We start from the raw sequence: 15,587 nt of genomic DNA, 5'->3' as shown, positions 1-15,587 counted from the left end.
ATTTTTTTTGTTTAGGAGATTTTAAACTAAGTTTTTCTAACGCAAGCAAGAATACCCTTTACAAATCAAGAAAAAACCAAACCAGAACTTGATCGTTCAGTTTGTATGGCAACTGAGTGMTATAGAGGTCCGATCTGAACAATTTTTTCGGTGATTGTATCGTTGTTCTGGACAATAATCCATATCAAGTTTCGAAAAGATCGAAGAAAAGGATGTAAGCAAAATTTCAGAGCCATTTTTCAAAAACTGAGGGACTGCTTCGTTTATATACATAAATGTAATGGATCTCTGGAACTGATCTTTATAAATATCATTATTCTTTATTGGCGTAGACACCGCAAACGCGATTATAGCAGAGTTTACAATGGGGAAGGCGTGTTTCTTACATTCATTGGGTTTATTTTTTACGTGGCGGGTGCCAAGACCAGCGCACAACAGTGAGAGGGAAGTTTCGCCTTCAAACGGAAGTMATGAGCTGCTTGAGCCATATGTAAAAATATCATTTCTGGCCATTCCCAAGTGAATGGCGTTCAGAGAACTTTTCTCACTTACGTGAAATTCTACACATGGCTCTAACCTCCCATATGACTCCATCCTCCGATCTTTACGATACGAGTACATATTTCATAGGATCTCCGACGTTTGATTCTGTATCTTACAATCCTTTTGACAAACTTAGTTTACTCTGTTCAGGGTATAAACATGCACATTTCACCCAACAGCACCCTTATCAGCATATATTCCAAAACATTATTAATAATTATTAAAACTCTCTTATCACYAAAGGGCAGCTCTTCGACGTATATGGTATGAATACAAACCTCATTGTGATTTTATTTTCGTCGCTGTTATCAATAATCCGCACGAAATTATCCGGAAACATGCCGATTTTGCCGTTGGATTGCAGTGTGCCTTCCCACCAGCCGCCCGRCATCTGTTTAATGTTGTGAATGAGCGCGCCTTTGACTAAGTCCAGCTCATCGGGTTCCTTGGCCTCGTAATCATACTCAACAATGGCGGAAACTAGAAAGTAAATAAGAAGAGAAAATCGATTAGAGTCTTGTTTTTCAGACTTATGGGTTAGCAAAACAGCTAGCAAGAATTWGTTGCAATGTTTTTTTTTTTTAACAAATGATAAATGTAAAACTTAATTAGAAAACTGGCAATGTGTACTTTAAGTGCCGTAAACTGGCGTAAATGAAGTAAATGAGTTAATTTGTTAGAAAACGTCAGCAGCGCCAACACCAACCCCACCAGCCGAATACCATAATCGCTGGTGCGTAATTGTTTCCAGCGTCGTATTACCACAATTAAGTGAAGATGACGTCGCAAGCAAACCTCATAAACATCAATTAAACCCAGCTAAGCTGCAGTAAAGAATGTTGTACTCAATTTAGAGAAGATTCCTCAACGTGAAAGCCCCACAAGCATGAACATATGATTGTAGGTATATATGTATGTATATAATATATATGTACGTGTATAAACTGAGTTTGAAATAAAGATAAGATAAATACATGAGGATTGCACCTTAGGCCTATTATCCGTTCTCCTAAGTTACAACGACCAACCTAGCCCAATTGCAAACACTGACCGGCACCGGCAAATTGCGCAAGAAGCTAGGGCCACGTTATATAAGTGCTTCTTCAGTTTACAGTGGCCAGTGTAGAATGCGGCAAGTAGCCTGAGTTTGTCCATAAGGAGGTTGATTGCATATTTGAACCTGCTGAGAAGGTTATAACTTGCATGCCTTGGAGTTGTTATCATAACTGTCTCTGCCTACTCCTTCTTATTTTCGAGGCAACTCCTTTTTGGTATGAGGACCCACCGCAATTTAGGGTTCACTGTCCTACCATGTTAGTGGATGCTGCGGAGATCATGCTCGTTCCCGGCAATACCTTTTGGACCGGGCACTAAGATGAGGTACACTTGCTTACGTTCCGCAAGACTCTACTACTACTGTACTCTATACTACTGCACGAGTAGCGATTTGGTGTTGAGGGTTATACGTAGACTGAGTGTTACACTTCACAACAGAGTAAGATTTGTAATTTGGTTACAATACATCGTGTGCTTTTATATTCCACATTCTAATGATGTAGTTTTAAAGATACATTCAAGAKAAAGGTGCAAACCGAAACGATAAATATTTTTTTTTTCCAAGATTCTTTTGATTTGAGTGAAATTCTGGATAAAATGAAGTGGTTGGTCGATGCAAATCATCAAAGAACAACTCTCGAGTTAGTTGAAAGATTAAATTTGTCTAACGCAGCCGTTCACAAGCACATGCAACGTCTAAGATTTATTTCGAAGCTTGACATATGTTTTCCTCATGTTCGTACGGAATGAAAGCTTCGTCGGATAAACGATTGTAATTTGCTCATCAGGAAATAATATATTTTTGAAACACATGGCGACGAAAAGTGGGTTATTTACAAGAATGTRAAACGCAAGAGATCATGGTCTGAAAATCGTTCTGGATACTGCAGCTGATTAAACTACTTATCCAGAATTTACTCTGATATATMAAACATATGTCCATCTCTTTGCATGCCACGCCGAACCGGTCGAAACAGCACGTTTCCTGGGCCTACCATTCTATAACGTCATAACGACTACTTAATCTAATCCTTACCACCCTAATTACTTACTAACCTAACGGAACATGTACCCGTTACAAAAAAACAACAACAACATAGTTTAAAAAATATGAAGCAGCTCTAACTGCATCGTAAACCGATAGGCACCAAAAAAGTTTTACTGTGGGTTTGGTGGCGTTTCAAAGGGATGGTTTATTTTGAGCTTTTGCCCGAMAATTCCACGATTAATTCATCAGAGTATTGTGATCAGCTTGACGAATTGAATGATGTACTCAAACATAAGAGGCTAAAAATTAACAATATACATGTAAAAGGTTTAGTATCCTACCAGGATAATGCGAGACCTCTTACAATTTTTTTGCAGCTTGAACARGATGTGCTACCGCACCCACAATACTCTCCAGACTTGGCATTTTCGGACTATTACTTATTGCGGTTTCTGCAATTTTTTTTGGATGAGAGGCGCTGCATCCCAAATCAGGACGTCAAAAWCCACTTAGATCAGTTTTCTAAGTGCAAGATCAAAAGTTTTATAAGCTTGAAATCAATATCTTGTCCGAAAGATGGCAAAAAGTATTGGATCAAACTGAATAATATTTAATTTCATAAAATTTACGATGGGCGAAAACACATTTCTCAAGAGCCGACCTTTCTACATAAAAATGAAATTACAGTTGGCATTATTGTACATTTATATGCCAGAATGGATGAAATCGGACTACAACAACGCCTACTTTCCCTTATAACAATGTTTTTAATTCCATTTGATTCTTTCACTTTCCAGTACACAACTCAAGCAGCAACTAATATAACTGGGTAAAACTTTGCATAAAAATAACGGTAAATATATGGGATATACAACTGAAATTCAGATAAATTCAATTTCTCTGGTTAACATTTTACATTTTAAGGTATTTACCTTGATTCTTGCAAGTTGCAAGAGTATAAATCGATTGGTTGCAACCGATTTGTTATTAATTACTTGTAAGCCACCTAACACTTGTAACAAATGTTTTTGTTGCATAAACGTAAATAATAGCGAAAACAATTGAAGTGACTTAAAGCACTAACCACAAAAGCTATAAAAWATAATAATTGTTGTGTTCGCAAATAGTTTTTGATGCGATTTTCTGGAATACGCCAACAGTAATTTCATATATGTATATAASGATGACGTTTTCCTAACATATGCTTATGTAAATAAGAGGAATGTACTCTATAAAGCGCGTGTTCACAATAAATACATTTATTTGATCAAGAAGGGCTTAGTAAGCTACGTGAGAATATTGCCGTTTTTTATTCGTATCCCCAGTTATATGAAAATTACACTTTATTTGAAGAGTAGAAATTCAAATGTTTCATTAAAATTCTATGCATAAAACGACACTTGCGCAGTAAGTTAATGAGCACTAGGTGGTTTCAGAAATGTAATTCGATGAAATTTAAAAATTAWATTGTATAATAATAATTTTAAATTKAGCAAAAAGGAACTGCCGAGTGTAAAATTGAAGACACCAAGTTTGCAACTTGAAGCAATTTGTAGACGCTTAAAATGTTTCGCGTTTCGATTGTACGCTGAASAGTTGAAAGAAATTTCGGGAATAGCCTTCAATGTGCGTAGAGATTTTAATGTCGTCAATTGACTCWAAGCGRTTACCTCGGAGCGGTCGTTTGAGTTTGCTGAATACCCAGAAGTCACACGGAGCTAAATGAGGCGAATACGGTGGTTGCGGCACGATATTGGTTGACAATTTGACAATTATCGTGGTGCAAAAACCAAGAATTGTCGGCCCATAATTCCGGCCTYTTTCTACGAATAGCGGTCGAAAGGAATTCGAAATTCACCATACATAGCTAATCGACGAAAACTATCAACATAACATTAATTTTTCACCTGCTTTGAAGTGTTTTTTTTTTTTTTTTTGCTTCGCCTCTCCTTTGGCAATTGGTTTGTTTCCGACTCGTAAACATAGATCCAAGACTCATCGGTAGTAATAATACGTTTCATGACATCCTGATGGTCGGTCAGCATAGTTTCCCAGACGTAACGCKACGCTGTTTTACGAAAAAATTTAGTGATTTTGGAAACAATCGTATTTTCACTTTTTTTAGACCCAATGATCTTTCAAAATGCTTTTCACTGATCTTTCCGATCTTCCAACGATGACAGTATGATATCTGACGATTAATCGTCGCTTCTCAAGCACCAATTTCGTTATTTAATTGACGTGTTTATGATCAGTTGATGACCGTCCTGAACGTGGTTTGTCGTCAATGCGTTCTCGACCCTCTTAGAGTAATGTATATCAATCAAAAACACTACTCGCTTAAAACAGTTATTACCGAAGGCCTTTTCCAACATTCTGAACGATTCGGCACCAGAAATTTSTTTCCGTGCACTTTATGTACTTCAGARAGACTAGCGTATACTAAGCATTAATGAYTATTTTGATGTGGCATTTGCCACAGATGTCACTGTCCGTCACACCTAACTAGAACAAACAAAATATTTCGACGAATCGGTTTTCGCGCGTAATTTAAATTTAAAAATCTTACTTTTCTCTTTATTTTGTCCACAGGTGAGTGGGGGTTSTACGGCTGATAACAAGCTGTTTTATGTGGATTTCCGTTTGTAGTTAAATTATGAAGATATTTATATACTTATTTTGAAATATATAATGACTACCTTAATTTAAATGAACACTTTGTTAACTATTGTTAACTTGTTATGTTAACYTTTTTACAAACTAATCAATTTTATGCTCTTGTTAACGCGAAAACATYAGCAGTTGCTAACAATGAATATTAAAATACGTTCACGTGGGTAAACAACCGTTTAGAGAAATAATTGGAAACTTTTGTGCTGAGTATTTACTACGTAAAAATAAAAATATGTTTTTTATAATTTTATTCTTATAAAAAATGCAATGCATAAATTGAGTAGAATACAGCTTTTAATCAGCAAAGTACGAGTGCGCTTTGAAAATGCCACAACAATGCATAATTTTTGCACATGAAAGCGCAACAACAATGGSAGATAGGCGATCAAGTGCAGTGACCAAGTTTTATGGCACTTTTTAATGGCCATAACTGGCCTAACTCGCTAAAGTCGTTTGGCCACCAACAGCTGCCGGCCGACACAAAGGTATTCATTATAGATATATGTACATACCATTATACATAGGTATATATGTACTTTGTATAGCATGAACTGCACGATGACACTTTGCCACCAATCGGTTGGACGTGATGGGCGCACTGAAGACAACGGCGAAGATAACGAGCGGAACAGCATAATTAAATCGTACAAAATTGCATTCGAATGTAGCCAATATAAACATAYTTATATACAAAGTCACAAATTTACTCTGCTCATGCAAATAACTAAGTTTGTAAAGACACGCAACCTTTCGACAATTTTTCCATCTTTCTTGCTCTCTCGCCATACCATACCATATTATCAAGCAGGCGGTCAGGTGAAGAGTGTCTGGCGGTGGCGCGCAAAACTAGGCCATTGCAGCCATGTTGCTGTTTAACCTCTGGTTACTTAGCCACAGTGACGAATGTTGAAACAAAAAAACGGTGAATAGCAAATGACGAAAACCAAATGTTGATAAATAACAACAAAAACAACAATATACCCAGTTAGACTTGGCGGCAAGCGGTCAACATAGTAATTCCATAGTTTGTCTTTCAGGTAATAAGTTGTGTTGAACCTTTAGCTTTACTTCTGTGGGACCGTGAGGTTAACTAAGATGATAGTTTTAAGMTATTAAAGGGTTTAATAATAGCATTTAGCCGAGCTATCTTAATACTTCTTATTTATGAAATGAAAACCAGGTTCACTTTTTTAGAGCACGATCTATCTTCTGTGTCAACTAAAACTAGTGAAAACAGATACTGCTGCAAGTTCTTCTACTAATTATCTAGAATAGACCCTGGCATATGAAATATACAATGCCCAGCATGTCCCCGCATGGCACTAGCCACCTGTTTCCATGCCCTGGTAACCCTACTTATATGACACCCTTCTCCCTTTTGTCCAACCCCGTCGAAACAGCACAATTCCTGGGCCTACCATTGGATGACGTYCATGACAACTTACCTAATCCTTACCATCCCAACCGAAATTACCGAGAGCAACAACAAAAACGATCATAAACCGAGTTAGTACAGGGTTTGTCCGGAGAGTAATGAGACTGTGCGCGAATATGGTCCCAAAAGTGCTCACTGACGCCCAAAAATTGCTCCCTTTCTTGTTAGCAGCTACCTAAAACCGGCACGCCAACGCCGCAGCCACAGCCGCCCTACAACCCTTGAAAAGGCCAGTGAAAGGCAAGTATTTTGAGATGACATATGGTATCCAAGCACCATGTGCCTCGGCTCTCATGGCTATTCCTTCCGTGACGTTTTCAATGCTTGAAAATCGCGATGCCAGCGCTGCATCGACGAAGAAAGAGACTATTTTGAAAGTTTTCAAAGAACTGTAACGATTAGTTTAATTTTTTTTTTTCGATTCAGTCCTATTACTTTCTGGAAGGTACAGGGTTTACCTTTTCAAATTAACGAGTTTTTCAAACAAGGGCTTCATTTTGATCGCTCAGTTGGAATGGCAAGTATAAGATACAGTGGCCTGATATCAGTGATTCCGACAAATAAGCAGCTTCTTTGGGAAAAGGGGCGTGTCCGAAACTTTAGCTAGATATCTCAGAAACTGAGGGACTAGTTCGCGTATGTCGAGATGGAAAATTAATAAAATTCAGTGTATAAACATACAAACTGGACCAGTTCCAGAATGCAGCTTTACTCCTCAAATGACACAGTGAAACAGTGACATATACATAAACAGTAATAACAACACGGCCTCAACTCAAATCGTATTCACTCTCTCAAGTAGAATGAACTTTTCACCATTTTATTATTACAATCCTACAAAATGATACTTGAATTGTAAAAAGCATATCATGAATATGTATATAGTGTGTACGATTGTGAAGATATAGCAATTTAAATAACCACAAAAAGTGTAAACGATAATTGTATACATACGAGGTGTGTTCAAACAGTATCGCGTATTTCGAATTTTCGCGGGTCACGCATACTCGAATTTCGAATTTTTTGTGGCGTTATGTTGGTACTCATGTCTCTCACTTATGCCGACAAGCTCGGCCATTTTGAATGTTCATTTAATTGTTGACAGCTGCTTTGCTTGCACGTGTTTTGGATCGTCTTCGGTTTTGACCTATTCAAAAAAATGGACCTGTAAAGAACTTGTATCAAATTTTGTGTGAAAAACGAAATTAAGTGCGCGGATGCATTCCGAATGTTGACTGTGGCATATGGAGAAACTACCTTGGACCGAAGCAACGTTTATCGGTGGTGCACCGAGAAGATGTGACAAAAATTGGCTTTTGCACCACGATAACGGACCTGCTCACACATCGTTGCTTGTGCGGGACATTTTGGCAAAAACAAAACACTAATGATGCCACAGCCATCGTTTTCCCCAGATCTGGCCCCTGTGAGTTTTTCTTGTTCCCTAAACTGAAGAGGCCCATGAAAGGACGACGTTACGCTGCTCTTGACGAGATAAAGACGGCATCGAAGGAGTAGCTGAAGAAAATAAAACAAAATGATTTTTTGAAGTGCTTCGAGGATTGGAAAAACCGTTGGCACAAGTGTATAATATCTCATGGGGATTACTTTGAAGGGGACAAAATAGATATTCATGAACAAATAAATAATTTTTGGAAAAATACAAAATTCGCGATACTTTTAGAACACACCTCGTACATACATATGTATGGAGGTACATGAAATGGCACGTTGGTGGCAAGCAACCGCTGGCCACAAAGCAAGTACGACATACTCATATGARGTAAATATCAAAAGGCAAGAACAAATTGTGTGGAGGTGTATAATRAGGTGAATGGAGAGCGAAGAAAGCGCAATGAAAATAAACAAACAAGCGCATGAAACACATACAAGAAACATAATAGATAGATAAAGAGACAAGGAACCAGTCGAAATGATAATGTGGCCAACGTAATAAAGCTCGTCCGCAAGAAGTCATAAAATGTGAAAAAAGTGGGCAAAAAAATAATYGCACAAAGTAACCAGCGAAAAACTTGTTTTCCATGCAAAGTCTCGTAGAGTAGATCGCTGGTGAAATGGAAAACTAGCGAYGCCAGTAGGGTAATTTCGGAGAAATTCTGCCCTTTAGGGCAATATACTTGTAAAATGACATAGCTAGTGTAGAGGTTAAGTCGAACGGTGGTAAAGTTTGAAATGCAAATTTAATTAGAATGCTGCGCTTGTTTTTACAAGAGAAAACTATTATTCCATATTACTGCGCTGTCTCTTTATGCGGTGAACTATGTCTATGCCGTCGTATATTTCGTACCGCTCATCGGTCCATCGACTGCGATATTCGCCGTTGTCAATGCGCAAATGACTATAAATTTTTTGCAGAACCTTTCTCTCTCGAAAGCTCGTAACGACGACACATCAGATGTTGTCTACGTCCATGGGTGATGAGTGACTTGTAGAATTTAGTCTCTGTTCGTCGAGATTAAATGTTACACTCGAGATGGTATGAGAGTGTTTTGTAGGAACCGGTATCAAATTTGGGCTATGTGCGTGGCCCTGCCAAATTTTAGGTGGAAATCCATATCCTTGACCTTATACCGCAAATATCGACAAATATGTGAGATATATAAATGAAATTCAGAAATAATCCTTTTCTGACAATGGCATGTCTGTGTGTTAAAAATGGGTTGAATCGGATCAATACTTCCCTTAGCTCTCATATACCTTTTATAAAAATTTTCTAACTCACTGGTGACTCTACATATAGCGGAGAAGGTGTTTATTATCTCAATGAAAATTAGAGAGCGTGTTTTACTGATAAGTGTATCTTTGTACCTAATCTGGATAAAATCGGGTAAAAATTTTACTTAGCACATACATATGTATATAACCTGTCTCTTATACACATCTAGATGTGTATAAGAGACAGAGGTTGACCTTACTTCATATAGATTGGTGATGTTATGCGCGGTAAAATAATGAATTTCACCGAATATTTTATTAATATCTAGAATGTTAATAGTGTATAAAACCTGTCTCTTATACACATCTAGATGTGTATAAGAGACAGGTACAATAGTATTGAAGCGCTTGACCGTCAGAATCGTCGTATGTTTGTGAATTGGGCTGAGCAATAACTTGAAAATGATCCGTATTTTCATCGAAAAATCATTTTCTGCGACTAAGCTTATTTCTGGCTCAATGGCTTCGTCAATAAGCAAAGTATGCGTTATTWGTTAGGCAGCAATTCACACGTGCTCCATGAGTCACCATTGCATCCGAAAAAATTACGCTTTGGTGCGGTCCCATTGAGCCGTATTTSTTTSGTGATGATCAAGACCGGCACGTTACTGCGAATGGKAACCGCTGCCTCTCAATGATAATCGAATACTCTTGGCCCGAATTGGATGATATAGACTTGGACAATATGTTGTTCCGGGAGGTGACTTCTGCAAACGTCCCACGGTGGCCATGCAAAAGAAGTCGAATGTACTTTCACAGAAATAAAAAAAGGGCGATCTCTCTTATTGAAAAACCCGTTATTTCTTAGAATTTMCAAGTGTATAATCATTTAATATAATCAGCTGTGAATAATAAAAACTTAACTATTTAATATAGTTTTGAAGTGTCTACAAACGCGTGGCAAATTAACAAAGTTCAATAACAAAATTATTAAATCATCACGCGCTCAAAGATGGAGATGCGACTAATCAAGCTCGCAAATATGAAAAATAAAAGCAAACATTTAACAAATAGCTAAATGCCCTTGATCAGCGACGTGTGGGCGCCTAGGCAAATATTAAACACGAAAACAAAATGCTYAGACTACAAGCGAGTATAAAACAAGAAAAAACGTTAACTTCGGCTGCACCAAAGCTACTATACCCTTGGTGCTTTTTTTTTAGTAACTATGTGTTCAGTTTGTATGGAAACTATACGCTATAGTAATTCGATCTGAACAATTTTTTCGGAGATTATATTATCACCTTAAGCAGTAATCCATGTCGAATTTCGTGAAGATAACACTTCAAATGCAAAAGTTTTCCAAACAAGCCCTTGATTCCGATCGTTCGGTTTGTATGGCAGCTATATGTTATAGTTATCCGATCTGAACCAATTCTTCGGAGATTACATTGTTGCCTTTGAAAATAATATATACCAAATTTTGTGAATATATCTTGTCAAATGTGAAAACTTTCCATACAAGCTCTGATTCCGATCGTTCAGTTTGTATGGCAGCTATATGATACAGTGAGCCGATCTGAACAATTTCTTCCGATATTACATTATTTCTATGAACAATAACTCACACCAGTCGTTTCGAGAAGATACATTGTCAAATGTGCAARTTTTCCATACAAGCCCTTGATTCCGATCATTCAGTTGGTATGGCAGCTATATGTTATAGTGGTCCGATATCGGCAGYTCCGACAAATGAGCAGCTTCTTGAAGAGAAAATGACGTTTGCAAAATTTCAAAACGATATCTTAAAAACTGAGGGACCAGTTCGTATATATACAGACGGACACACAGACAGACGGACATGACTAAATCGACTCAGCTCAACATACTGAACATTTACATATACATATACTTTATAGGGTCTCCGACCCTTCCTTCTGGGTGTTACAAACTTCGTGACAAACCTAATATACCCTATTCAGGGTATAAAAATATTGGAATTGTAATGYGCAATGAAATGAAAATGAAAATCAACAATGAAAGCAACAACAAAGGCATTAAATTCCACTGCAGCAGTCCGGTCCAAGCACAATTGCCACAAATAATTGGCTTAAATATTGGTTTCTATACAATTTAACAATTCACCTAGACGCCTTGAACTACAACAACAAACACGCATAACAAATACAACAATGAAACCATTATTTTGCATTTGCGAATGCGAGATGACAACAACAACTAAACATATCACGGGCACTATTGCAACTACACAACCGTTATCTCAACAGCCGGGGCATCAGCTGACCATATGTAGAGTGCAGCCGATACGCATTGCACCAATTTTACAAGGCTGCCTTGGATTGGAAATATCATAATAAGCCCTACAACTTCGCTGCGAGTGAATAATATTATTTATTGCATTTCAGTTGTAAAAAAACACTAACAAAAAGTTGTAAAAATTCAGCGCTTCTTCGTTAACTGGATTTTTGTTTTTCTAGTTCGCTTTCAGCCCTTTTTTCGATTAGCAAACAAACAAGAAATTCATGTCGTATTTGCGCTCGCTTTATTCAAATGCAGACATGTGAAATTCTTCATGCGACGCCTAGGCACCGGCACCCTTCACAATACATACATATATCTATATTTGCATAGGTATGTCGGTGTGTTTTTATAGCGGAGTGTGTGCGTACGCAATCGTAGTAGTGCTGATAAGTCGTAGTCAAGTGTAGCCCTCGACTGATGGCAGCAGCTACAACCGTAACCGCAAAGCAATATAAAGCAACAACAATACCAACAAAAGCTAGTGCACTTGAGTTGAAGGTAAACTGAATTGCAGTGTCGAGAAGGCGGGTGGGTGAATCGCAGCTTGGCAGATAAGTATGTTTTCCTTTCGAAGTGCTTACGGACGCCAGCACATACTATGAATCACTCGAGCTTTCTGTGCTCTAGCATTACTATACATGCACTATGTATGTATCTAAATATGTATATATAACATGCATACATACATATGTGTATACAAAGTTTTCCCTTCTTACCCGCCCCCCGCAAAATGCTCTTTGGTGGATCTAATGGAATAATGGATCACTTTGTGCTCGAGTTTCGGATGAATTGCAGCAATTAAAAGCGATAAAAATTGGATTACAATTGTAATTGGTTAAACTGTCGAAAAGTTAGTGCTGTTGAAGTTAGTAGAAAGTGAGGCGTTAGTTTTGATAACCAAAATGACTGAAAGAATTTATATAAAACACTGATTACCTGCTTCTCTTTGAGAGGCACTGTCAAATTTCCTATTATTGCTTTATAATTGCGAATAATCTTATCAGGAAATTCTTAGCCATCAATAAATTGTTTATAAATTACACTGGTTAACAAAATGTGAACTTTTTTTGTCATATGAAAGTTGAAAACAAATCTTAAATGATCAGAAATCACTAAACAATAATATGTGAAGGAAATGTAAAATTGGCAGGTCACGTTGCCTTGTGACATCAAAACATACATTTCCGCCGAATCCATTTTTCCCGTTTTCTGAAGGCGTGATCTTAAGTGTAGGTGCCCTGTGATGACCCCTACAATGTTAGGTTGCCAAAAATAGGTGCATTTTGGTATTTCCATCATCAATACTCCCCCATTTGTGGTATGCCCTGTGTTTTTTGTGTTCCAAGAACTGAGGGGTTGCTCTAAAGTCCACTACTTCAAACAACTCTTGAAAGAGCTGAATGGCCTGTGGCAGCTTAGAAGAATTGTGTCCTCGAGCAGGCCAGTTCGTCTTCCTTTTCATTTCTTCTATTCCTATTTAATGTGGATGCCAATTTTAGCCTCCAGAGAATCTGTTGAAGTAGTTTTCATTGCTCCCGTAAACCCCTGTGCAAACAAGCACATTGTACTTTACTTTTATATATAAGAAATTAAGATCCAACCCTAAACAGAGGAGAGCGAGATCGTCCGCGTAGCAGACAACCTTGAAGTTCTCCCTGTCAAGGAAGAGTAATAATTCCTTGATCAAGGTGACCCACAACAATGGTGATAGCTTCCATGCGGGGTTCCACAAATGATCTGGAGCGTAATTTTTATACCCTGCCCATTGGTTAGCATATGACTTAACCAAGCCAAAAGGTTATCTAATCACAGGTGAGGAGTCATAGATTTTTGAGTATGATCCCAAGATAAAAAGGCAATCTTCCAAGTGGCACACGCCGGGATCACCTCGCCCAAAAAAGTGAAGAATGAGCAAATTCAAAGTGAAAACGTTGCACATTGTCTGTTTTSAAATCAAAGGCATCGTCCACCATGAATTTGCTCCTCCTGGACAAACCGTCAACGCCAACTTTTACGTGGAAATTCTCAAAAGACTACAGCGAAGGGTCAATCGTATCCGACAAGGCACCGCAGCCGATTGAAAATTGCACCACGACAACGCCCCGGCTCACACCGTACTTGTTGTGAACAGCTCCAAGCATCCTAACGCTTCCGCTGCCGCCTTACAACCCAGATGCAGCCCCTCCGGACTTGTTTTGTTTCCTTGCCTGCTCCTTGGCTCTCAAGAATAGTCCGGAGAATGCTTTCCGTGACGACTTCTATGCTTGGAAATCGCGCTGGCAGCGCTGCTTCGACGCAGAAGGAGCCTATTTTGAAAGTGTTTAAAGAATTGTAACAGTCTCATTATATTCCGGACAAACCCCGTATCTTCACAAAATCCTCCATGTTAGGTACTCGGTACCCGTTTAAGGCAGACAGATTTATTGACTTATATTTTGTGAATTTCTGGTGGAAAATAAAGTTTATTACCTTTAGTACCAAAAACAAAAAAATATTGGTATTATAAATCGGAATTTTAAGCGCTTTTTACAGACACCAAATCGCCGATACTAAATTGAATTGAACGTAGAGAGATTGAATTTATGCTAATTGGTACAAAGTTGAGGTGGTTCAACCAGTTATAATAAAATCAATCAGTAAACTCATTAAGGGCTTTGGAAGTAATGAGTTTCTGGTGATGTACAACAAATGATCGAAAAATTTTTGATTCACGTAAATGCGAATCAAGCTACTTAACACTGTAATAAAAATATAAAGCTAATAACCTTTAACATTGGCAAAAGGCGATTTAAATCGGATTTGAAATTATCGTAAAGGAATTAAAAGCTATAAGAAACTGCTATCAAATTACTCCTGCAAAGAATATCGTACTTGTACAAAATGCTCACACAAACTCCAAGAAGAGTTTTACTTTTTATTTCAAATATTTAAGCAACAAAATATTTAAGCACTCAAAATATTCGCGCAATTGACTTTGTAAAAAACACACATTCAACTTACATACAACAAGAAAATAAACACCTTATATGTACACTTGTGCTCACATAATTAAGTCACGCCAGTAACAGAACGAAAGTGTATTCAAAGCAACTTCTATGGTAAAGGAATGAAACTTAATTTTACAAAAAATGGAAGAAATTTTACAGAACACTTATTTTTTATTTAACTTCTAAAATAATAAATTTATTGCGATCATTCGTTTAGCCCATCCATGTGTTGTGCTCATATAATTAAGTCACCTAAAGAAAAATGTAGTTATTCGAAGTATACGACATTTTTTTGCAGTTTTACCTTACCTAAGACTAATACTTAGTTGGATAACCTTTATTACGTAGCACCTCAGTACATCGCTTTGGCATTGTTTGGACTAAAGTAGCACATTGAGCGGGACTTATGTTGTACCACTCTGCCTCCATTATTTCCCATAAAGAATCTTTGTTGCGAGGTTTTCGTGCAGCTACGGCTCTTTTTATAATCCCTCATAGGTTTTCTATGGGGTTTAGGTCCGGACTCACACACCATCACCGATGAACCGCCAAGTTTCACGGTTTTTTTAGTGTATTTGGGATTGAGTTCTTGCAAAGGTGGTCGTCTTATATATGGTTTCCCATCATTACCAAATACATTCAATTTGGATTCGTCACTAAAAACCACAAAATTCCAAAATTTAGAGTCCTTCCAGAGATGGTCTTTAGCAAACGCTTTTCAATATTTTTTTTTGAAACGTTAGGTTTTCGTCGTGCTAAACGGCCATTCAATGAATTTTCTTGTAGTCGTGTTCGTACAGTTTGCGCAGACATTTGTACGCCGTGGTATTCCTCTAATTGGGCCCTAATTTCTGTGGAGGTTAAAAATGGATCAGACTTACTTAGCCTTACTAAGGCCCTATTGTCA

At 37.7% G+C, this 15,587-nt stretch overlaps 1 protein-coding gene across 3 annotated transcripts in view; it reads right to left on the bottom strand.

The window, feature by feature from the left end:
• LOC108975588 (serine-rich adhesin for platelets) overlaps positions 1 to 15,587 on the bottom strand; it is a 57,968-nt gene that overhangs the window by 25,591 nt on the left and 16,790 nt on the right. For all 3 annotated transcript variants that reach the window (XM_018944163.1, XM_018944165.1, XM_018944164.1), the window contains one exon: positions 822 to 1,023. In XM_018944163.1, the coding sequence (XP_018799708.1) occupies positions 822 to 1,023 (202 nt within the window). The remainder of the gene's footprint in view (positions 1 to 821; positions 1,024 to 15,587) is intronic.

The sequence above is a fragment of the Bactrocera latifrons genome, unplaced genomic scaffold, assembly GCF_001853355.1.
Source record: "Bactrocera latifrons isolate USDA-ARS-PBARC rearing strain unplaced genomic scaffold, ASM185335v1 scaffold_67, whole genome shotgun sequence".
Lineage (NCBI taxonomy): Eukaryota > Metazoa > Arthropoda > Insecta > Diptera > Tephritidae > Bactrocera > Bactrocera latifrons.
Note: the sequence above shows the minus strand (reverse complement) of the source record. Positions and strands in the feature narration are given on the sequence as shown.